The 23,792-nt window shown below is 46.5% G+C and overlaps 1 protein-coding gene across 1 annotated transcript in view; it reads left to right on the top strand.

The window, feature by feature from the left end:
• Positions 1 to 23,792, top strand: part of dag1 (dystroglycan 1) — a 56,010-nt gene that overhangs the window by 6,000 nt on the left and 26,218 nt on the right. The window contains exon 2 of the mRNA XM_080890990.1: positions 22,526 to 23,211. Coding sequence (XP_080747116.1) covers positions 22,804 to 23,211 — 408 coding nt within the window. The 5' untranslated portion in view covers positions 22,526 to 22,803. The remainder of the gene's footprint in view (positions 1 to 22,525; positions 23,212 to 23,792) is intronic.

Raw genomic sequence — 23,792 nt, 5'->3', positions numbered from 1 at the left:
GGCCTGTAGTTGCTGATATGGATCCATTTTAGAGCTCAGCAGGGGGCGGACGTCGATCTTGTAGTGCCGCCTCGGCGCTCGTACCTGTGGAGCGCTGCTGTGGCTCATATTTGTTTGGATCAGTTGCCGACGTGCCTCATGAACATCAGAGGTCAGAATCAGCTCCTTGTTACTTCCTTCTGTTTGCCCGGTTGCCGTGGCAGCAGCAGATATCCCAGTCCCCCCCCCCTCCTCCCTGTGTGTGCTCACATGTCACACTTCTGATTTGGGAGGAGAGAAAACAGGGTGGCAGTTCAGTAATTAGTTCTGGAGCATTAACTGCTTATCAGTGGGCGCTTTTATTAGCCCCCCTGTTTTGGCTGGTTAGCCTTCTGGACATGGAGCCAAATGGCGCTCCAAGTTGTCCGGTCAACCATGGAGGAATTCCTCCGCCGTGCCAGAACCCTCGGTGCCGGGAGAGGACCTAATTGTGATTCGAAATCGGTGTTGACACAGCGGCCACACGCTGCTGCGTGATTTTCACCGCCGAGATGGAGTCTGATTAACTGAAATGCTTCCAGCAGCGAGCAGATAGAGCGATAGGACCGGAGCCTGGGTGGTGCCGTTTGATTTGCTGGGCCAAGCATTTTGTAACCATCAGGTCGACCCGTCTGGGGTTGGGGCTGCTTTTTGTTTCACAGAGCAGAAGATGTTAGATGTGAAATAAAGTCTGAAACACGATAGATTTGCTGTTTTTCTGGGTCCAAACTGATGAAAAGTCTTAAAGGCTGGGAGGATAATTGTACACAAGCCCTCGGTGGCTTGGATGTCAACAGGAAACACCAACTTAAATACCGGACAGTTTCACAGCGTGTTCATGTTGAGCAGATTTTAAATCCATAAAGAAAGAAGAGTGTGGGAGATGCGGACCTTTAGCCCACACAGGCCGAAGGTTAATGCTTCAATATTAACTGGACAGATGCTCATGGACTCAGAATTCATATGATATTGAATATTTGTGGGTCATCTCCTGTTTTCCCTCAGTGGTGACCCATCTGGAGTGTCCAATCCTTTCATAGGATGGATGGAATAATTTTATTTCCAACACAAGTGGAAAAAACCCGAGAAAAGAAAAACTTAAAAACATCGAGTTTTCATGAAATACACAATGTTTAGCAGAAGTTTACACTTTTTCTGTTCCCACCCCCTTATTTTATATTCCAGTATTTACACATCAATATTCAGAATATGACATTATACAGTCCACACATGTTTACTATATACAGGCTACACTCATATATGCTACACTCATAAACTCAGCACCCTGTGGTTAACACCCACTATGTGTAATGTTTGAGATGTAATCTGTGAAAGTCTCCTACTGTCGGGATTACAGTTCGGCTCGTCCAAACAGAAGCTTCCAGACGTTAAACCAGCACCAACCTGCGCTGCAGGTGTTCGGTCTGGTTTTAGCCTCATGCTAAATCGGCACGTGTTCAGAAACTAGAAGATCAGAAACGCTTTCATGGGAAACGTGAGAAGTTTAGCGTAGTTTGTGGTCTGTGTCCACTCGCCCTGATCGCAGGGGATCAGTTTAAGCTTCTCATTCAGGCTGGAAAACATCAGTGAAAACAGGGGATTGTAACCCAACCCAGTCATGGGCGGGACGCCACCTGGTGGATGTTTCCCCAGCACCGCTGTCCAACGATGAAAGTTCAGTTTAATAAAACCTGATTGTAAAAGCGTTTCTTCGTTTCTGCTCCTTCTTCTCTGCCGGTGATCTTCAGATTTTCTGTTTCTTGGAGCGGCATCGGTCAGGTTTCCATTCTCAGGCTGCTGTTTCATGACGTGCAATAGATCTTAGTGAGGTGCTGGAAACAGGCTCGCATGTGTGGACATGTTGCTTCAGGAATTCAGCTTCAGCCATGGAGAACTGCCCGTTAGCTGGGGGAGCATAAAAGTGCCAAACAGACACAAATGTTTGCATGAACTCAGTTTTACTTTGTTGACGATGTCTGTGATAGCAACGCGCTGAAATAAAAAAAGATAAGCGCTTGTTTGCTTATCTCGTGTGTGGTGTTAAAAAAGAGACTGTTATCAGGCATGTGCTGCTGCTGCTGCTTTGGAGACGATTTGCATGCTTTATTATTAAAAATTAATGAGTGTGGTGCAAGTGTGAAAGAGGAACCAAAGAAATGACACATGAAGAGGAAAAGCAGCATTTTTCACATTTGTCTCCGGCGGTGGAAACACATTTCCTCTGACGGATTTATGCTTCTTCTGCTGCTCATTTTTTTTCTGCTGCACTCCCTCTCAGAGCATTTTTTTTTTTGTATTAATATGAAAGCTGCACAAAATTAATATTTTGGACACAAAAGGAGATGGCCTGCTTTTATCAGCAGAGAGGGGAAACAAACGTCCAGTCATTGGACGGTCGCACAATTTCTCTTTTTCTTTGGGGGGGGTTGATTTTAAAAACAACGTCACAGCGTCACGCCGAGCTCTGACTGTGACGTGTTGCTCTACACCGATCAGGGATTCATTGATCAAACAACCAGGAGAGTCATCCATAATGGAAACGATCATTGGCTCCATCCCCGAATAAAGATTTAGAAATGAGCTCCACCTCTGCGAGTTACAGCAGTAAGATGCTGATTACACACTGATGCATGATTAATGATGAGCTAATGACACAACGCGACTCTCAGCGCGACTATTTTCCTTCATTGAGGTCGCTGACTTCAATTAAATTTGTCTGATTACACCTCAAATTTTGGCTTTAGTTTAAAAGGTGTGTGTGTGTGTTGTTGACTCAGGCAGACAGCTCGGCCCTTCCACCTGGCCCGGAGCTTTTAAAGCATCAGCGACAGACAAATACAGCCGGCCGAGGAAATGAGACGTGAGAGAAGCTGACATGTTAAATCTAACAGTCAAACACCACCCGGCCAGCTTCACACCTGCCCCTCTGTGTGTTTGTGTGTGTGTGTGTGTGTGTGTGTGTGTGTGTGTGTGTGTGTGTGTGTGTGTGTGTGTGTGTGTGTGTGTGTGTGTGTGTGTTGTGCAGTTGGTTTCTGAGTAGGTGACTTTACTGGCGTGAATTCAAATGTGTACACACTTGCATACATGCATGCACACACACAGGAGTAAAGACTCCAGACTGCAGAGATGCATTCTTGCAGGAGGAGAAGAAAGACGCAGCGTTTAAACGTCCGTTTGCGTGTTCGGCGATCAGTTCTTCAGTTCCAGTGACGTTTGGATGAACGTGTCAGTTAATTGGCTACAAACTCTCAGCAGAGAAAACTGAAAAAACATTTTTTCGCTGTTCATGAGATCTGTTGCTGGTTGTGTTCTTAATAATCACTTCAGCATTATTGCTATTAGTGCGTTAGTGCTGCAGTTAATGGTTATTATGCTTAAGACTCAATTATTTCTCTCAGATAATCAGATTAAGCTCCCGGAGCCTGAGATCCTGATGATGGCTTCTTCTCTCTGATCAACAATCACAGCAAAGTCAGATTTATTCTTGGCAACAATACCGGAGTTAAAAACACTCAGAGAGAACAAAAGCTCTCACAGCTCGGCTGCGCAAACAACAGCAGTGCAGGCTGCAGTCATTAGTGCGCATTAAACATCTTTAATATTCACAAATGAGGCTGATGTGAGGAAACCTGATGGCAGTTACCAGCATCAGCCACCAGCTTTTCTACTGATGGGTATCAAACACTGAGAAAAGATTATAACTAAAAGATAGGACGGTAAACTCACGCGGGCTGACTGCTCAGCCCGTCACAGGCATGATGGGTAATTCCTACTGTTTCCACAGATTGTATTAAACATCTGGACTGTGGTGTCAGTCTGCACCCCAACAGGTGTGTCCACGCTGCTGTCGGCTCTCTGCGCCCCTAAAAGCTTTAAAATATGCATCTGAACAATGAGAGGTACACGACGGTGCCACAGCCGGCCTGATGCCCTGCGATGTTAAAGTGTCATTTCTCTTAGCTGGTACAAGAACTGGTCAGCTGTGACGAGCTGTGGGTGGACACCAAAAGCAGAAGGTCGAAGTTAGAAGCATGAGCTTCCTCTGCAGGACGTCTGGGCTCGGCCTCTGAGGTGAGGAGGCTCCTCCTCCACATCAAACAGATCCAGCCGTGGTGGGTCAGCAGGACCTCCCAGGTGGGTCGTTTCGGGGATGTCTGACTGGGACCCTGAGGGCAGACTCAGGACCTGTGGATGGATTAACCAGGAAGGCGAACCCTCATCGCTCTTTAAGAATAGAAATGTTGCACATCGGCGTCCATCGCAGTTCCACCGTCACATGTGCGTGACACGGCGGCAGCCTGTGATGAATGACCAGGTGTTGGTCTGAAACCAGTGAATCAATGGCTTCAAAGTTTATCAGTAATATTTTTTGGCTAAATTGTCTTAACTTTATCAGGTTCGTCGATTTCTTTACAATCTGCTTTTGCGCGTCTCCGTCAGTGAACGCCGCCACCGCTGCAATAAAGCCTGATATTTCCTGGATAATCCACTTGTGTGATAAACATAAATTTGGCGACGACTGCAGAGACATTGAGTTTCAGATACATCCAGAAGCTTCCAGCTCTCTGTTAAAGGAGCTCGCATTTCTGCAGCAGGAAGTAAACATGAAATGTGTCACGGCGGATGAATGCTCATCTCCGAGCCTATTTGCAGATTTGTGTAACGGATCAGGATGTCATGACTCACCCATTCATCCAGTTATTCGCCCTCCTTTTCATCCACCCACCCTCCCATCTATCCACACACTCATCCACCCATCAAGCCGTTTATTCTCTCCACCCATTCATCCGTCAATCTGTCTTTTATGACAGGCAGTCATTCAGGGGACGAGCGCTGCCGTCTGCCAGCTCGCTCTGATGATTCACGTCCTGGAGACGCCACGGTGGCGGTGCATGCGCTCGGCGTGTTTGTTGGCGGGCGGCGGGGATGGAGGAGGAATTTGGGAATGACAGTGGATGTAGTAATGGGATGAGCTGATTTATTAGGACTGCAGAAAGGCACGGCAGAGGGTGAGACAGGGAGAGAAATGGGGTTAATAGAAAGCCGTGGCGTGAGAGCGGCAGAGAAAATGAGCACAGAGGTGGAGGATGGGTGGAGGTGGTGACAGCAGGAGGATGGGTGAGTCGAGGAAAATTACACGAGGGAGCAGATTATTGCCTTTGAGCATCCTTCCAGCGCTGCGGACCTCAGGAGGACGGTATTGTTGACGTCGCTGCCGCTTCAGAGCGTTGCACTCTGATTGGCCGATAGCCTTCAAGGGCAAACAGACTGCAGGTGGAGCTCACACCCAAACTCCCCGCTGTTCGCGATGTGGCGGCGGAGTCTTATCGACGCCACAAAATCTCGCCGCCTGCCGACTTTCAGAGAGAGTTTAAAGCAGTTTATCAGATCTAAGAATCATCTGAAGACTTTTATTGGAGGCTGAAACCTTTGCTGGAGTTCAAACTCAAATACCCTAACCCCTAGCACAAAGGTGAGCTTCAGGACGATGATCTCTGCTGACGACAGGAAATGAGGGCGGTCCAGCTGCTTGTAGATGGTTATGGTCTCTCTTTGTCTGTAAGGTTGGGTTTATGAAACCTGTTCTCCATCATGTGATGTGATTTTGGTGTTAAATGGTGCCTTTACTGTCAATCTGCATCTTCTCAACTTGTTTTTAATTGCCTGGAGTCACGACCTTTGTTCAGGATGAGATGTTTCTCGTCGTCCTTTTGGTTTCCTCCAGTTCAGAGAATCGGAGACTGAGCCAGTCGTATTTGGGAAGGAGTGTCCCACTCTAGGTGATAACATGTGTAGCCCTTTAAGTATGTGAAGTTATCGTGGCACTTATTAATCATTCAGAGTCTAAATACTCTGTTTGCTCAGAACACAGATGTCTCGACATTTATTGGTCCATTGTTTACGCTTTACTGCTCACGTTAACGATGTCGTATATAAAAGGATTGCTCTGAATTTTAAGAGTTATCTGTACTTATGAATTCAAATTTCACCTGTTTCCTTCTACACACCTACAAGAAGAAAGTTGACTGAAAGAGGTGGAGCTAAAACGCCTGCACTGACACTCAGTATAAACCAAAGAAGGATTATTTTGAATGGTGACTCATGCAAAGCTGCTCTAGGAGAGTCCAAGAATAAAAACGCGAAGCAGGAAATGAGCAGAACCGGTCCCATCCGGCTTCTGACACGTTTCTGCGTCAGGTTCAGACTCAATGTTTTTGTATCCTGGCGTCACCAGTGGTGGATACTCACAACCCAAAACAGTCCCTCTCATACCATCCCAGGAATATTATCCTGGGATGGTATTCCTATACTGAGGTAAACGACAGCTGTTGCTGGGGGGATGGAGCCGGTAACGATAAAACTGGTGAGGAAAAACATGAGTGTGAGAGTCTGTTTAGACCTCAGGATAACGGTGATATTTAGCGTCACGTAAAGCAGCGAGTGTTGTACATCCAACAATCGGCTGTCTGTGTGGAGGGATTGCCGGCAGCAGACGTACTGCTGCATGCAGAGATAGCTGCTCGCTCCTGCCCTAATGACTCCCCCTCTCTCTCTCTGCCGGCTGAAGTGGGTCTCTTGAAGTGCAGTCCTGTACATCCCGATAGCACAGAGCAAACAATGGATGTATTGGCCGTGCTAGTGAGGGTGTTAGCATCTCAGAATAACAACGAGTCGAGAGAGGACGCTCCGGTTGAATTACTGCACTTCAGAGAAAATCCTCGCCGTCTCTTCCTGCTCTATGAACAAACACGGCGCAGCCGAGCAGCCCGTCTTTGTCTTTACTTTTAAATTAAAGAGGGCAAAACAGATGCTGATTAGTTTTCTTTCCACTTGGTAAAATTAGATCTGCTCCAAGTGCCAGAACTTTATTCATGCATACATATCTGCTAAGTATGGCAAGCAAAAAGCAGGGGTTCATACAAACAAGCAGAACGTTTAAAAGTCTGTGTGGTTTCTTTGAGGGGGGGTTGCATGCTTCACTGTGCAGCCGTGAGGGGTGTGGAGCTCATCCTGAATGTTCAAACAGAATTCATATCATTCCAGCCGAGCTGTGCTGATTACAGGCCCGGCTCTGCAGAGGCTCAACACCTGGTTTGAGGTGAACTTAAATAGGAGCTCTGCCGTAAATCCACCTGATGTCTCAGGACTTAAACACAGAGCAGATGACGGCAGAGCGCCTTCAAGTTTACTTTTTCCTGAGATCTTAAAGCACTTTGAAGGTTCCAGAAATGTCTCAGGTGATTGCTGGTGTGTTTTTTGGAGGTTTTACTGTTATTTTTGTGCCTTCGCTGGTAATCATATATATTTAGCCATTATCTAAATGTTCATTTTCTGGATTTTGCATAAAACAAAGTCAAATGGTTGGCGTAAAATCCTCGAGACGTGCCTTGTGTGTGCAGAGGACTTAAAGAAAGCCGAGCTGCAAAGACTCCATATCTCAGATCCTCCAAACTGTCACACTATAAGTAACTGAACCCAAATTACACTCCAATAACTTTGCAGACGGCACAAATTGCCGACTTTGAATGAAGCCAGCGTGAACGTCGTTGTTTTATGAAGCACTCTGCAGTTTTATGACTTGTTTTCTTCAAGCTGCAGGCAGCCGTCACCTACAGTTAAGAAACTCTTTGTGAAATTAGGTTTTTCCTTTTATTAAAAAGAGACGCATACAGCTCAGTTGGATTGGATTTAAAAAGGCTTCATTTTGTTGCTCACGTGGCAATCTGCAAACACAAACACCTGTAGTAAATACACGAGGGGAGGGGGGGATCAAACAAAATGAAGGCACAGATTTCAAACCCACCGACCGCACATTTTAAAATTACTCATTTCCACCTCCATGTTTTCTTCTTGGACTCTTCTAGAGCAACTTTGCATGATTCATAGTTCAACATAATCCTTCTTTATCCCGTCCTGGTCATTCAGCCAATCAGTTCATCCTCTGTCTGACCTTGTAAACATGCAAATATCCATCCTTGATGACATCATGCAGAGCCAATCGTAGAAAAAAAACTGCTAATCTGTCTGAAGGTGACGTGATTATTAGAAACTCTGGCTGTGTTTGAGCAGCAGGTATTTGACACGACCTCGTGTGTCTGAAATGTGAGAGTAGACCTCTGCATTTAGTCTGCCAGCAAACATGCCGAGCATCATTCACATCCTGAATTCTGCTCTGTAAAAACAAACTTTCTCTTATCATTCAAAGCTTAAAAAGAAAGAGCACCGCCCAAAAAATTAAGTCAAATGACTGCAAATTGCAGCTGGCTCCAGCTCGTATGTCTTTGAACTGAGGAAGTCATCGTTCGAGAGCCCAGCTGCTCGGCCGTCGCCGCTATGTTTGAGCTTGAACTCGAGCAAAGGTTCCAACCTGCGGTAAAGAATAGGTGAGCTTGAGCTCGGGGTCTTTAAATGGGAAATAAGAGATTCTTCCTGATTCGAAAGACAGACGAGGATTCATAGTGTTAGTCGAACCTTTGGTCTCAAAGTCTGTCCTCGTGCACCTGGAGCATTTAAAGTCCTGTTGTGCCTCTGCAATGGGCGTGTGATCCTTCAACTCGGTCATTACTTTTGGGCAGAAATGACAGATCTGGTGAGTCGGGCGGCCGGTGAGCTACGATTGTTTTAATGTGGCCAAAAAAACTAACGACATGGATTGTGGCACACATCTCGGTTCAGTCATTTCCTGCTGTTCTCCCTCAAGAAGCTCAGGACGTCACAGTAGATTAACCCAGTGTGTGACGGGAAACTCGCCCGGTAATGAATGTGAAAGCACTGATGTTGATAGACCTGCTCCCACGTTCTTCCTTTGGTACGCAGGAGATGCAGTGATTTAATTTCAAGACTCTGCGGCTCTTTGGAGTTTCTTGTTTTGACTCTTTCTTCGTGTTATTGTTACTGTTATTCCATCTTCTCCACGTCAGTCGGTCAGGCCTTCAGCTGCTGCCATTACAAACTCTGCCTTCTCCTTTTTTCTGCGGAGCATCTAAATCTCCTGATGTTCAGGCTCGAGCCTTCAACCTTTCAGTCAGTGCCAGGCGCTGCCTACTCCGCGTCCTTCCCTTTAGTGTTATCAGTTTCTCCTGTTTGTGGGCACTTATTACTTTTTCTTTTTTTGATAACACAAGTGCAACGTCACCTTCACAGAACCTTCTGCGGCACAGTGCTCTTAAATCAAAGCACGCCGAAAGTCTGCAGAGAAGATCACATTTTAATTGACTGATTAGCATCAAAGAGGCTTTTTTTCCACTTCACACAGAAGCTGCACAAAGGCCGAAGTTGTTGATGTGATCCAAAGACCAAAGTAGAGACAGGAGAGCAGAATAACCAAATTACCAACCTTGAATTGTCTCTTTTTAGTTTTTACCTGCACGTCCGAGTTTTGAGTCTTGAGCCTTTGTGTTGCAAGTCTCTGACCGTCTTTCTTTTCGGGCGTTTTCAGAGATGAGCTGTGCTCTCACACCTCCTCTAACCTGTTAGCGGCGTGCAGTCACGGCTGTATCAGCGCCGATGGCGTGTTCTCGTCGGTAAAAAATAAGCCACGCTGTCGGCGACTCCGTGTTCTCTCACATGTTTTCATTTGCAACAGTTTAGAGGGATTTCAGGTTTGATTCCTCGTGACATTTACCTAAGTCCGTCTGCGGCGGAGCGTCCGTAACATCCGCCACTGAGAGGAAAAACAAAAATGGAGTGATAAATATCAGCTGGCCGTCTCGCTCCATTGGGCTGAGATACATTTAGTAGACGGGGGGCATCTTTAACCTGGCCAAAAAATAAAAATCCACACCGTGGTGCCTTTAAAACCCTGCCAGCCAGTTGGAGGTCACATTGCTCGGGCTGTAAGGCTATCAGCCGTGGCCCGCTATTATCATAGAGATAAAGAATGGGGCCTCGAAGCCGAGACGTCTGCAGTGACCGTGGAGGGAGCGAGGGGAAGGGAGGTAGACGAAGATACGGTCTGGCTGCAGTGAATTATGTCCTTTGGGAAAAAAAAAAAAATTACCGGCTGGCAGAAATGTGAGTTAGCGGGCGAGCGAGTGGCGCTCTGGCCGTATCGCTGAGAGTACAACGAGCTGCACTCGCGAGTGACTCAGTAACACGCTGGCAGGCTGGTGGAGTGAGTTACTGCTTCCAGCAGATTGAACAAATTAATAAATGTTATTGATCACCGACCTGCTGCCTTTGATTGACAGAAAAGTCGATTTTTGATTGATTTCTTGTTGTTTTTGGACTGAAACATTAAAACCACCTCCTTCATGTTGTCTAGAAACCGAACGAGCTCTAACCCGCTGGGCCGCAGAGGCAGGAGGGTTGGGTGGTTGGACAAATGTGCTTGCTATCTTTGTTTCCCAATAAATATTGTGAATAAGTGGATGAACTCCAGCTCCACCATCTTGGACTGCTGCTGGGAGCGCTGGTGACTTCTCCTAGCAGAAACAAGTCTCCACCTGTTAGAGGTTCTGGTTCGATTTGGCAGAACCGGGACTAATGTTGTCCACTGCAGTCCAAGACGGTGGAGCTGGAGTTTGTCCTGCAGTTGGACTTGAAACAGCTGAATGGCACTGAGGAGAGCACCGAACGGTGACCTGAACATAGGGAAGCATGATGGGAAGGATTGGTGCTAGCTGGCTTGCAGCTTTAAAAATAAGAAAAAGAGGATTTTACATTCAAGTCAAATCAAATAGTTCTTGTAATAATTTTAGCTCTTCATTCCCACGAGCTTTGGTGGAGGCTCTGTTGGGTAAGCCATCTGCATGTTGGCTCTTCTCCATCACTCTGATCATTAACAGCTTATGTTTTGTTTGCACATCAAGGGGCCTACAGGTGGACGGTGACACAGGTGGTCTGCTAGCTTCGCCTGAACTGGACCTCTGGTCTGTGTTTGTGCTGTTGGAGCATTTTTGATGACATCATCTGACCAATAATATGGCTGCTGTGAGATCACTGTACTAACAGGATCTGAGCTCCAGTTTTGGTGAATAAAATTCATATTTTTGGATGTTACTGAGCAGGTATCTGTAACATGGTCCTGGTATTTATGTGTATCCCACAAAGGTACTGCAATGCAACAAGAGAACCGATGCTTTGTCCTTCACCTGTCAGTGGCTGTTGGCAAAGAACTCTGTCCAAGTGACCTTAACTCTGGCGTCAACTGTGTCTGCAAACAGGAGCTGCTAGCAGAAACTGTTATTGTTGCCAATTTAACATAATGTAACCACGCACAGACAAAGAAAAGGGGAGGAGTTAAGCTGCAGAAACATCATTCTGCCTCTGTGCATGCCCTAAGGCATTATGGGAAGTGCAGAAGAGTAATAATAGGCGTGTCAAAGATCTGTTGATATAAAGTGACACGCTCTGCTCGCTGGTCAAACGCAGATGTTTTCCCTGCGTTTGCAGGTCTGTGTGGTAATAAAAGCAGATTTTTAAATTGTCTCTCGGTGCAAAAACGTGCAGCTCGTTCTGTAAGTAACAATGCACGGCACGCTTGGCTAATAATACTTGTGTAAATAAAGAGAGAGGAGGGGAACAGCCCGGGGGTTTACATGAGTGTGTATGCAGCAGGCTGGCTGTCTGCGCTGCTGCCTGTGTATTTATAACTCGGCAGTGGAAGCCAGATAGGACAGGCACGGAGATGAGAATTGATGACCTGCATCAGCTGGGGATGGGAGGAGATTCCTATCACTGCAAACTCATCGCACACTGATGCAGGTAACCACACAAACATGCTGTGTGAGCGGAAACCGACGGCGTACACACAGGAAACGCGATGGCTGCTGCAGTAAGAAGGTCACTGCGGTGTGTGTGGAAACGAGAGCTGTATCGTCAGACGTGTACCTGCTCACAGCTGACCCAGATTAGGCCCGTTTTATGTTTGTGGAGGAGGAAGGAGACGTGTTTGCAGTGCGGAGCTAAATGGAGCCTGTCAGAGGCGTGAAGCACCCGAGGGCTCGTCAGTTTGGGAGTCCACCGTGTACCTGACCCGTTTTAACTAACCCAGAAAGAAAGTAGAGCCTCGTACATCAAAGTATGTTTACAGGTAAATATGTTAATACCTCCTTTAGCTGGTCACCAGGTTTGACTAGCTGACAGCCACTGAACTTTCAAAATAAGAGCAAGAAGATCTTATTAATAATATTAATAATGATCACAAATTAATTTCTTTGACTTTCTCAAAGTAAACTTCAGTGCAATCACACGTTTTTTAATCATTTTGTTTGTTGCCTCGTTTCTCTGCAGATCCTGACCCTCAGCCGGAGGTTTCTTCCTGTTAAAAGGGAGTTTTTCCTTCCCACTGTCACCAAAGTGCTTGCTCATAGGGGGTCATATGATGGGTTTTTCTCTGTATGTATTATCGTAGGGTCTACCTTACAATATAAAGTGATGGTGTTGTGATTTGAATTGAAAATAGATGTTAGATGACGTCAGCTGTTTAACGTCTGATCCGTAGAAACCAAAGAAAACGAGGTTGTTGTTGCTGACCTGCAGAGCTGTCGTCCCTCTGCAGTAAAAGCCTCGCCTCCGGGAGGCGTAGTGCGTCCAGTGAGTGCTTTTGTTTAGTCTGCGTGCAGAAGGAAAGTTTGTTTGTTATTACTTTAATGGTGCAATCTGTATGATTCCTCTGAAAAACAGATCGTTTGGCAAATTAGAGCAAATTAAGACCTGCTGCGTCATGTGCTGTTTGCCTCTGTTTTCTTGTAGAAGAGCAGCCTGAGACGTTTACAGTCAGCCCTGGATGAATGACTCCCTCTAAAGGTTGCACTAAATTCATAATTCACAGCTCTTCTTAAATCAGTTTTCCTCAGACTTTTGGACGCATTAATCCGACGACTGTACGACAAATAACAGCTCTTTCTGGGAGTGCGAGTCGCACCGTTTCATCTGTGAGCGCGCGTTCCAGAACCTTCTCCTGTAACGTGATTCATCTCAGAAAAATAAAGTGACGCGATTATTCATCCGACTAAAATAGCTGAGTGGATTGTTTTTCTGAATGACGAGTGAAGGTCAGACAGCTGGTCCACGGTAGTGCAGCGGTATTTAAAGTCGGCTGTTCCTGGAGTTTGTTTAACAGTGAAGAAGAAGAAGGAGAGCTTCCACACGGCTTCCTTTAACCTCTGACTCACTTTAAAGCTAAAAATAGTCGCCGTTGGCTTGTTTACTCGTGCCAGAGCTGTTGAAGGGAAAGAAAGCCCAGCGCGTTTGGAGGGAGCTGGATGGCACCTGGGAGGGAAAGTTCATGGATTGAAGCACGCCCTCGGATTAAAGAGTGCAGATTAGCCAGGGTGTGTGTGTGTGTGTGTGTGTGTGTGTGTGTGTGTGTGTGTGTGTGTGTGTGTGGCATATATAAAGTCTTGTGTTACCCAGCTGTCATTTTCAGTCAAGCTAGCAACAGTAGCCAGCTGTCTCACACACACAGAGCTGTCGGTGTATCTCAGCTCTTTGCTGGTGGTCTCAGCATGACCAGGAACACACACACACACACACACACACACACACACACACACACACACACACACACACACACACACGAGCTCCTGAACATTCAGGTTTTATTTCCTGTTTTAGCTTTAATGATGTTAAAATGATCCTCATCCTCTGGCTCGTTGGGGCTTGTCATTACATCTCTCTGATGTTCTCCGAGGATTTCTGGTCCGTCTGACCTGCATCAGATTTTGTTTCCCCCTCGTGGATCAGTCGAGCTTCCTTCTCCACAGCTGTTATCATATGTTGCACTGCAGTCCTGAGTCTTTTCACAGTTAGGTTTCGCAGTCGGTGCCGCTCCAGATCCAGATTAGTTGGTACGTGTAAAAGCAGGGAGGCGAGCAGAAGCCCACAAACTGGAATGACCCCGCAGCTCTGATCCAGCAGCAGTGAATCTCCATCCATCAGGCAGGAGGGCGAGATCTGCAGGAGTGATCCCGACTCTTCGATTTATTTGTCTGTAAAAGTCGTACGAACACGTAAAACATTGAAATGCAGCTGCTGATTGTGGTTCACTCTGTCACTTCACATCTGAAACTGAAATTTGTGCCACTGCTGAACTTTGAGCCGTGAACACGTCTGATCAGATGTTCGATGGTCTTCACGCTGGACCGTGTTGCCAAAGCGACCCAGCTGAGCTCTGTCCAAGTAGCTCCCTCACCTGAACCACATGCAGTGTTTCCTGCAGCGTGACGCGGACGGTTTCCCGAAAAATACGCAAGTTTATGTGTGAAAATGGCTCAAATCCACCTTTAGGCTGTTCATAAGTTAATTATTAGAAACTTTGTTGGTGTCAAATGTGAACATCCAGCAGGAGCAGGCATGACAGGAAATCAGGACAGCAGGATGGATCTGCTTCAGAATCGCAGCAGAAACAGGCCGAATGATAACAAGAGAGGAAACACAACTCCAGAGGTGTAATGGGAGTGAAATGTAATTACTCTTCGTCCTACACATTCTTTAACAATGATTATATTTCCTACTCTGCCCGTCTTTCTCACTGATTGTTAATTCTTTCATATTCCATTTTGCAGCCATTGCAATGTTATAATTAGTTTACGGAGATGTGCAAAGCATTGCCGCATCTTCCCTTTATGAGCCGTTGGCCTCATCACACACACGCTCTCTCTCTCTCCGTCCAAAGCCTATGAGCTTTGTAAGCGGGCGAGCGAAAGCGCTGATGCTCCGGCGTTGCAAAAACACGACTCTAATCAAAGTGGACGTGTGTTTGGCTGCGTTCGCAAAAGAATTCCCAGGATTCTTCCCGCTGGGTTCCTTCTCAGTTATTTATTTATTTCCAGCTTCGCCTCAAATTAAATCCTCATTTTGACAAAGTTGAAGCACGCTGAGACCTCGGAGGGATGGGCGGGGGGGCGGTGTCGGCCCTCTGCATCATATGGACCCGATTCTCAGAGCCCGGGAAGCCGGCGTGGTCCTTTCATCCGGGCGAAGGTCACGCTGAGGTTTCATTTCTGTTCTGATGAGACCAGAAGGCGGATGTTTTGACGATAGGCGGTGGATGCTCTTGTTTTCCACGACAGGATCATCCACCGCCTATCGTCAATGTAGGAGGATCTTGTTGTTGGAGATAATAAATGGCGCTCCGCACGCTGCAGGTTGCCCGCCCACGTAACCCCAGAGGTTCCCTGGGTGTGTTTGTGGAGACCTGGGAGGTCCGGAAAAGCGGCCCCTCCCTCGGCTGTGCTGTTTTTTTGTACGACGTCCTTCGTGACATGAACGTTGGCACGAATCTGTTGAAGCTGTAAATTCTGCTTCAGCCGCAGTTTCCACTACACCCACGAACGACACATCGATTTCATGTTACCGGCTCCAGTTTCTTTTACATATGAATGCACATCTGTGCAGACATCTGCGCCCAGTGCACTGGCTTCAGGTTGGATGGCGTTCGCGTCTGGCCCCGCCCGTCGCCTGCTGTTTTCTTGTCCTTCTGTCCTGTTGTTCCCGCTCGCTCTCAGAACTCTTGTTTTATGAGGCAGGTTCACATCTGCTTCCAACTGTCTGTCACACGTGGACATTCAGCGACTCACATATCAAAGCCGGTGTGGCCGAGGAGCGGCCGGAAATTGCCGTGGGGAGTTGTTATTCCTGTCGGTTGGATTTGTGCTTGTTCTTCTCATTTCTCAGAATTCAGTGTTTTTAAAAATCCGTTTGTTTGTTTGTTGAAACGGCGCTCTGACTCCCACAGCTCCGCTCTGATCTCCTCTGTGTCATGACACAAACTTATTTATTTATTGTGGAATTAATACGTTTAATTCATTCGCAGCTCTCAGTGGAGCAGTTGGGGGATCTTTGGTAAAGCTGCTTTATCATGTATAATCATTTCTTAAGTACTTTTTAACCTCTAACATCTGTTTTCTTAAACTCTGTACACACAACTCATTTAACAACAACAACAAAAAATGAAATCATCATAAAAGATTTTTAAAGGAAACCAACTCTGTGGGATTAGAGCTGCAGACACTCGAATGTTTCTCATTTCTTTGTCTTCAGGCACATTAAACTGAATTTTGGGGTTTTTTACTGAACACTGAAGTCTGTACTCAGCGTTTTTTCTTTTACTCTAAGTGGGACTTCCATGTTTCAACAAAAGACCCAAAACTACAGTGGCCCTGAGAGGTCAAATGGACTGAAACTTAAGAAAACACCAGCAGTAAGAAAAACACTGCAAAAGCACACAAAACACAACGGAAACAGGAAAAAAGAAAACAGAAATAGGAAAAAAATTATTTCCAAAAGCACAACCAAAATATGGTAATATTTAATAAATATGCAGGAACTGAATTGCGCTGGGAGTCACTTAAAATAAGTGGAGGATCTATCTAAAAAAAAAAACAAACAAAAAAAACCAAACATGAGAGGTCAGTGTGTTAGCCTGACTGTTAGCCTAAAAATCTGTCATCAGTATTATATGAACCATGACATTAAAACACACTTCCCAAGCATACTTTGGTTCCTGCAACTGCTCCGTCCGGTTATTGCCTCCCTAGAAACACTTACCTTGTGCTTTTGGAAATCAGTTTTTCCTGTTTCTGTTGTGTTTTGTGGTGTTTTTCTTATTTCTGGTGTTTTCTTAAGTTGCAGTCCATTTGGCCTCTCAGGACCACCATACAAAGCTCTCAGCTGAGACAGTAAACTCATCAGGAAAGTGTTGTTAAACTTGGAAAGTTCGGCTCTTTTTCTCATAGACTTTTATGCAATCACAGCTTTTTGCAACCAGCAGTGTCACCCCCTGCTGGCCATTTGGAATAATGCAGGTCTATTCTAGCTTGCAGCATTGACCTTTGACATTCGGGTCATTCCATAGAAATCTGAACAATTTCCCCATCAGCTGATTGTTTCATACAGTAACTTCAATTTTTTTTAATGTAGCCATGCAAAGCTTCACCTTCATAGTTTTTTTTGTGTTATTTCTTTGCTTTAGCATTAAAGTATGAGGGATTTTAAAAACTTGAGTTTAGGACCTGAATGGATCGATCAAGTCCAAAATATCATGCAAAAAATTATGACTACGGTACGTGAGCGTTTTGATAGTTAAGCACAGCTGTACCAGGATCTTCTCCTACAGAGCACCATTCATCTGTTCGTAAGTTGTTCACCACATGCTAATGAAGGTTTACCCACAATGCACTTTTGTGAAGTTTTCTCCAGTGAATTATGAGAAATGGATCAAAGATCCGGGGAACCCGGTGGGTTTCTTCTCCTGGGTGGAGCATATTCAAACATCGACCGACCCCGTGATGCAGACGCTCACCACCGAGCACACGAGCAAAACTGTGCCGAGCAAACTCTGGTCTTTAGATCAAAGTGTTTGAAACTACTTCAAAAGTCACGAGGCTGTAAAAATGCTGGATAAATTAATACGTGTGAACTTTGACATACCGTGAATTAAATAAAGATGCTAATGTTATTGATACTCAGGTGATTCTGAGGGTTCAGGTGGCCTCTTGCTTTTCATGATTTGGACGTAGCTACGAGTCTCTGGTTCTGCAGCTGTGTTTTGTACACCCGTCATCCACCCCGACCACCTGCTGATGGAGTTTTGAATGCAGTTTTTCAGGCTTGCTGTGGAAGTTTGTTTTCTCACACTTTCTGTTGGTTTTGTGGGTTTGTTGGGAGAGTTTTCAGGCCGAGCTGGTCAGCATTGGCACTGCACACAGACGCACTCCTCGCCGCCTTATGTTCTCGCAGATGGCCCATCGGCTCGCCTTTAGCAGCAGCTAATGGTGAAGCGGCCCGGAGGGTGGATTTGCATTTCTATTATTCTGTAGCTGGAGCTTCTTCCTCTTGTTCCAGTTGGAGCCAAGCTAATTACAAATGTAATTACGAGTGGGAACGAGGATTAATTTGAATGCTTTTTACAGCAGATTTTAGAGGAAGTGCAGATTGTTGAGTCACCGAGGTCCCCGTTTGGCTCTCGATGCTTCTGCTTTTGAAACTCATCCATAAGTCACCAATAATGAGGCCTAAATTATCACAAAGACACACGCGTCCCCCTCTTTCTCCCCCACGCTGTAACAGAACAATGTGGACTCCTTACATCCTCACACCGGAAGAATAAGCTGCCTCTGTTTACACGCTGCAGATCAGGCTGGATGAAAGAAGCGCTTAAATAGCTGAAATGTGCCTAATCTCCGTGCTAAATATCCAAATCTCATTGTAAAGGTAAACCACGCCGTAATCCCGAGTTTCGCTGGGCGCAAACATAACCTGTAGTCTCGTCCCGAGGGAGCTCTATCCGCCGCTCGGTTTGTTGTATCAGTGGGATGCAGAGGCGGGGGGAGGGAGGTGGGGGGCGTTGAATGGTGGGAATATTTGCGTCCCGCAATGGCGTCAGTGTCACCTGTCAGTCTGGGAGCTTCCTTAGGAAGGTGACCATTTTTAGAGGCTCTCCCTCTCGTTCTGTTTATCACGCTGCTCTCGTCCTGTCTGTGCTAATAATAGAGGCATCAGCTGTGACTTTGGGGGATTGAAAGGTGACGGGAAGGAGGGAGGGAGGCAAATGGACATAGAATGAGGAAGAGACGGGAAGAATTTAAAGTGCCACTGAAGTGCTAATGTTTCACCGCAGCTAAGACGCCCGGCTCTCCGATTAGCTGCCACAGAGGGATGCCTTTCCTCTAATTGGCCCCTGTGTGGCGTTTCTGTGTGCTCATTGGTTGCTCCGAGGATTTCCAACGAAGGAATGTCCTCTCAGGTTCAGACAGGCGCTGCTCCACGTTAAGACTTCATGTTTGGAGGCGATTCAAAGTACGAGCCACAGTCGGTTTTATTAATGAGGACAGTATGAAGACAACCGGTGCAGGTTCACATCTTTTTACAGCAGATTGATACAAATTAGTGGCTCTTGTTTTCAGTTCTTCCTTTCATTTTTATTTGAATACTGCCTAACCCTCCCACCCAGCCATAACCTTAACATGCAATGACACTGCGATCATCCTGGCGCCGACACTGGTGGGAAAACAAACTCAAACACAATAGATGTCGTAAAATGTGCAAAACGGAAGCTTCGGGATTCCAATAAAGAAGACAGCCCTGTTGAGAAGCTGTTTGAGACCTCCGGCTGTTACCATGGGCACGCCAAAGCCGGGCCATGACCCGGAGACGCAAACGGCATCAAGCAATCCACATAACATCCTCACCAGGTTCCCTCCACACCTCAAAGAACAGCTTCAAGTAAATCTGAAAGACTAAAATAGCACATCTGTGTGTGTAGCCGTGGTTACAGGAGCCACTGACTTTATTTTGAAAGCACTTTCCAAGATCCACGTTCCAAAGTGCTTCATCTGAATTTCAAAATAAAACAAGCTTTGATAAAAGTTACAGGAAGTGAAGATCCGGTGAAATCAGGACTGCTTTCTCGAAAAGTTTGATGTGAAAGAAGCGCCGGACTCGACCGACCTGGTTTCCAAAGGCAGATTGTCTGAGAACCTGCAGGCTCTGTTTGGAGCTAATAGGTCAGCTGTAGTAAGAGCAAGGCTTTAAATCTGAGTCGAGTTGTACAAATGGTGCTGGGTACTGAAAGTACTACCCCACCTCCTCTTAGAGATGAAAGCTTCTCCCTGATCTGGACCTTAAACGTTCAGTAATCAGTGACGAGGAGTTTTAAGGCAGCTCGTTTCAGTGACGTCCCTGTTTATCAGACAGAGCAGCACAGGAGCCATGTCTTCGTAAAGAGGTGATGACGTCAGATATTTTGTGGTTAGACTCAAGCCGTCTCTGCCCATGGAGTCCCTCCCCGCTCTTCTTCCTCACGCAGCCCGCGTGAGGAAGAAGAGCGGGGAGGGACACCCACCTTTTTATTAACGTCGGGCTCTCCAAGTTTAGACTTTACTGGCAGCATTTCACATTTTGTTCTCAAACCGATGATGAATCATCTGCCAGACCTCTCAAACGTCCCACTCCCGCTCTGCTTTTAGTTCTGCATCCCACCCCTCACCAGTCCTCACCCTCTTACTCTGTTACCCCCGCCCCCACGACTGTCACTGCCGCTCAGAAGGGCAGCAGCAAGTGTCCGGTTAGCCGTTTATTTATAATAGCGGGAGATGGAGCCAGGTCTGGATGCTTATTCTGGCCCCTGAGCAGCGGCGGGCCGGATGTCGGGCTATGTTTCGGTAAATGAGTGTTTGTTTTATTGCAGTTAGTTTAAAAACGACCAAAGAAGCAGAAAACTTGTGCTTTGATATTCTGATCATCGTCTCCGGACCTCCAGGTCGGTGCGTTGGGTAAACATTACACCGAAAACCTCATCGACTGCAGGAAAAACCCAAAATGTTTCTGGATAAATGTCTGGGCTTTGGGCTTGTAGTGTCGGTTCCACGTTTGCTTTTTAAAAGTGGATTTACTTTGACATCCCTCTTAGAGATGCGCCCGCATTCCTCAGCAGCCGGCTGTCATTACGCTTGCATTAGTTTGGCTGGTTTTGCACAGTGTTGCCTCATTTCTTTACGTCCTGCAGCTGCTGTGGTTTTACAAGGAAATAAATTCACCTTCAGGATTCTTTGTTCTGTTTTCAGGAAAATCAGCAGCTTACATAAAGACAGAAAGGCTTTCGTGTTGAACTCTGATTTATGAAAGCACGCAGCAAGCGCTGGAGCGACACCATCTCCGGTTCAGTCAGTCCGACCCCGATGAACCCTGGTTCAAGTTACATGGTTATTTGGAGTAAATAAAACAATTTGCCCAACATATAGATGATGTGGAGGGGAGGCTTCTCTTTGATGGTTTTGACCAATCAGGAAGCACCAGGTTCTCAGTCTGAATCCAGATTTAAACCCGAGATGCTGAAACCAAGAGCTGCCGTTTCCTTCCCTTCTTGGCTGTCTTTGCCCACCTTCCTGCCCACCTGTGCTACAACGCCGGGAGGTGGGTGGAGCATGTTTGGGGGGCGGTGTTGTAGGTGTTGAGGTAATGGCAGCTTTCTGTCCCGCTCAGAGTCAAAGACTTCTCTCTGTGCCCTTCGTGTCTACGTGCCTCTCTTTCTGTGCGCTGACAGCTTCTCTTCATCCAGCTCGCCGGCGCTTTCACAGCGACGCTCCCCCGCCATCGTCAGCCCCATTGTCATGCGATGAATAGAAAGGCTGTGTTTTTGATAGGTGAGTGAGCGCCAGGAGGGAAAAGAAGAAGAAGAAAAATGGCCTTGAAGGTTTTGGAGATGTGAGAAAAGGCGTGGCGTAGCTTAATGCTCTGGAGGGAGGACAGGAAGTGTTTGAGATGAAGACAGGCGTGTGAGGACAAAATGTAAAACAAAAAACATCCTGAAACAGACAAAAGCAGCGAAGGCAATCAGACGAAGAGAAACCGATGACAGATTGAACAGCACAGAAAAGCAATAAGGAGGAAGCGGGAGGGATGTTGCCTCTGGCGCTGCAGTTGAAGGGACCCTATGTGAAAGCGAGGGGGGGGGTTATCCACGGTGGCCATCTTGGACTACTTTCAAGAAGCCTCAGTAAAACTTTAACGCACCAGAAGTAATTCCAAGGAGCTTCAGTGGAAATGAAAACATTTAAAAGTAGAAAAAGCAACTCGACTTTGACAAAGGAAATGTCGAAATTCCAGTGATTTTTCCTTCCCTCGCTCCGGATGTTGACTCGTTGTAGAAAAGCTTGAGCAGCGGGGGGAACGACACCGTGGCGCTCCTGATTAAAAACAAAGTTTTGTCCAAAGGTGATGCACGCCGAGGGCGAGGCGGCGACAACAAAGGGTCCTTTGAGCTGGTTGAAAAGCTACCTGGGAGGCCGGGTGTTGTTGTTGCCGGGGAAGTCCTGCGGTGATTTCACTCTCTCCAGCGGGCATCTGCTACGGGGCAAAGTGGAGTCACGGCGGGGGTCCCTCTTTCTCATTCTCGCCCTCTTTCTGTCTAATGAAAGCACTCGGGGGAAATCATTTGTGTTGTCACAAACACACACACACACACACGCTCAGGAGGGGATCCTCTCCGCCATGAAAGAGCTGTATGAATAACAACCTCTGAGTTCACCCTCCACGCTCACAATGGACACACACACACACCTACACACACACTCAGTCTGACCCTGCACACAATAGAGAAGGCATGCATTCATTAGGAATTCCAAGAAGGCTTTGACTGGTTTGGCATTGTTGGCTAATCCAAGGTCCCACCGTATATCACCTTCACCTCCCCCTCTTGGTTTATCCATCTCAGCCTCCTCTCCCTCCTTTCTCTCAGCGCTTTCATACTCCTGACTCGACTCGTTGGATAACTCAGCAATGAGTGATTCAAGTGTGTGTGTGTCTGTAAGAACTAATCAGATTACTCCCCAGCATTGATAATATTATTCCTCCTTACACCCTCCGTGCAGTCCATGATGGATTTCTATCAGCAATGAGATTTGGGTCGCACAAATCGGTTTAAGGTGCCGAACTTGTCGTGAGATTGACTTTTGATGGAGTGTGAGCTTTGAGTTCGGCCTGTTCGGGTTGCGCTGAGTGTTTTTCGCCCCTTGTGTTCAAACTGCTCGTCTAACTGTGCCTTTCTTGTGTTTCCTCACAGATCTCGAAGGTGCTCGGCACAATGGGACTCGTAACCCTCTGAGGGGCGAGCACAAAAGACGGAGAGGAGCAGGAATAAAGCCGAGTGAAGAAGAGGAGGAGGAACAGAAGAAAGAGAAGATTCTTCCTTGGTGCTGGAGAGGGAGGGAGATTTGTAAAGAGGGATTTGCTCTGTCTGTCGGGGGTGCATGCTCCCCCTGAGCCCCCCACCCTCCCACTCGGACATCCTCCTTTTTATTTTATTATCTGCATCAGTGACGGTTCGACAAAAGGTGAAGAATGCGCGATAAACAAAGTTTGGGCCGGCTCGGGCTGAGCAACGGCCTCGACGTGAGACTACCCAGGACTAGAGTCGTGCTGCTGGGCGTGCTGCTCACCGTGGCCGTGGCTGCGGAGCTGGACATCGACGTGCTTGGCGGCATGGTGTTGATAGAAGCGGGCGGAGAAAGCGAGAGGTTTGACGGAGGCAGAGGCGAGCTCGAGGCCTCCATGCACTCCTCGCTCTTGCAGGACTTCCAGGAAGTGACAGAGGGCGTCGCGGCGGCGGACGTTGGCGAAACGGCAGCAAATCAGCAAAACGCAGCTACGCCCACAGCCTTCCCCGACTCTTCAGCGGTGGTGGGTCGGATTTTCCGGATGAAGGTGCCAAACAAGATGGAGGATGTCTACCTGGGTGATATCGTCAAGGTGAGTCACACAATCGCACCACGTTTGATCAAACACGCCAAGACGTCTCACTTTAAATACATTCTGGTCTTACTTATGAGCTTATTAAAATCCTATGTTCAGGTAGAGCTGGGCGATATGAGATTTTTTCATATCACGATATGTTTTTTTCATTTCAGGCGATAACGATATCTATCACGATATAAGCCAAATAACTATATTTGTAAGATTTAAATGTGCCGTTGCTCACAAGTAAAATGTGAAATAATCAGCAGCTTGTTTTGATTTAAATATTTATTTCCCATAATAAGTTCAACAGGGTAGATGTACTTAAGGAACACGAGACTTTTTCAGATAAATAAAGGCAAATATTGCAAACTACACAAAAGGCAGCCGCTAAAGCGTTTAAGTTTCAAAATAGAACAAACGAAACAGACTAAATTGTCAATTCCACTTAGAAACAAAATATTAATTCTAAAAATAAATCTTAGTTTGTTTTACAGAAGAACAGACAAAACTGACTAACTTTTGTCAATATCAAATAAACTGAGAACTAAAAGGAAATTCTCAATCTCTCCTTGTTGTATAGCTGAGCTTTTCAA

This window comes from Rhamphochromis sp. 'chilingali', assembly GCF_963969265.1.
Source record: "Rhamphochromis sp. 'chilingali' genome assembly, chromosome: 9".
Taxonomy (NCBI): domain Eukaryota; kingdom Metazoa; phylum Chordata; class Actinopteri; order Cichliformes; family Cichlidae; genus Rhamphochromis; species Rhamphochromis sp. 'chilingali'.
This window is presented reverse-complemented; position numbering and strand designations above follow the sequence as displayed.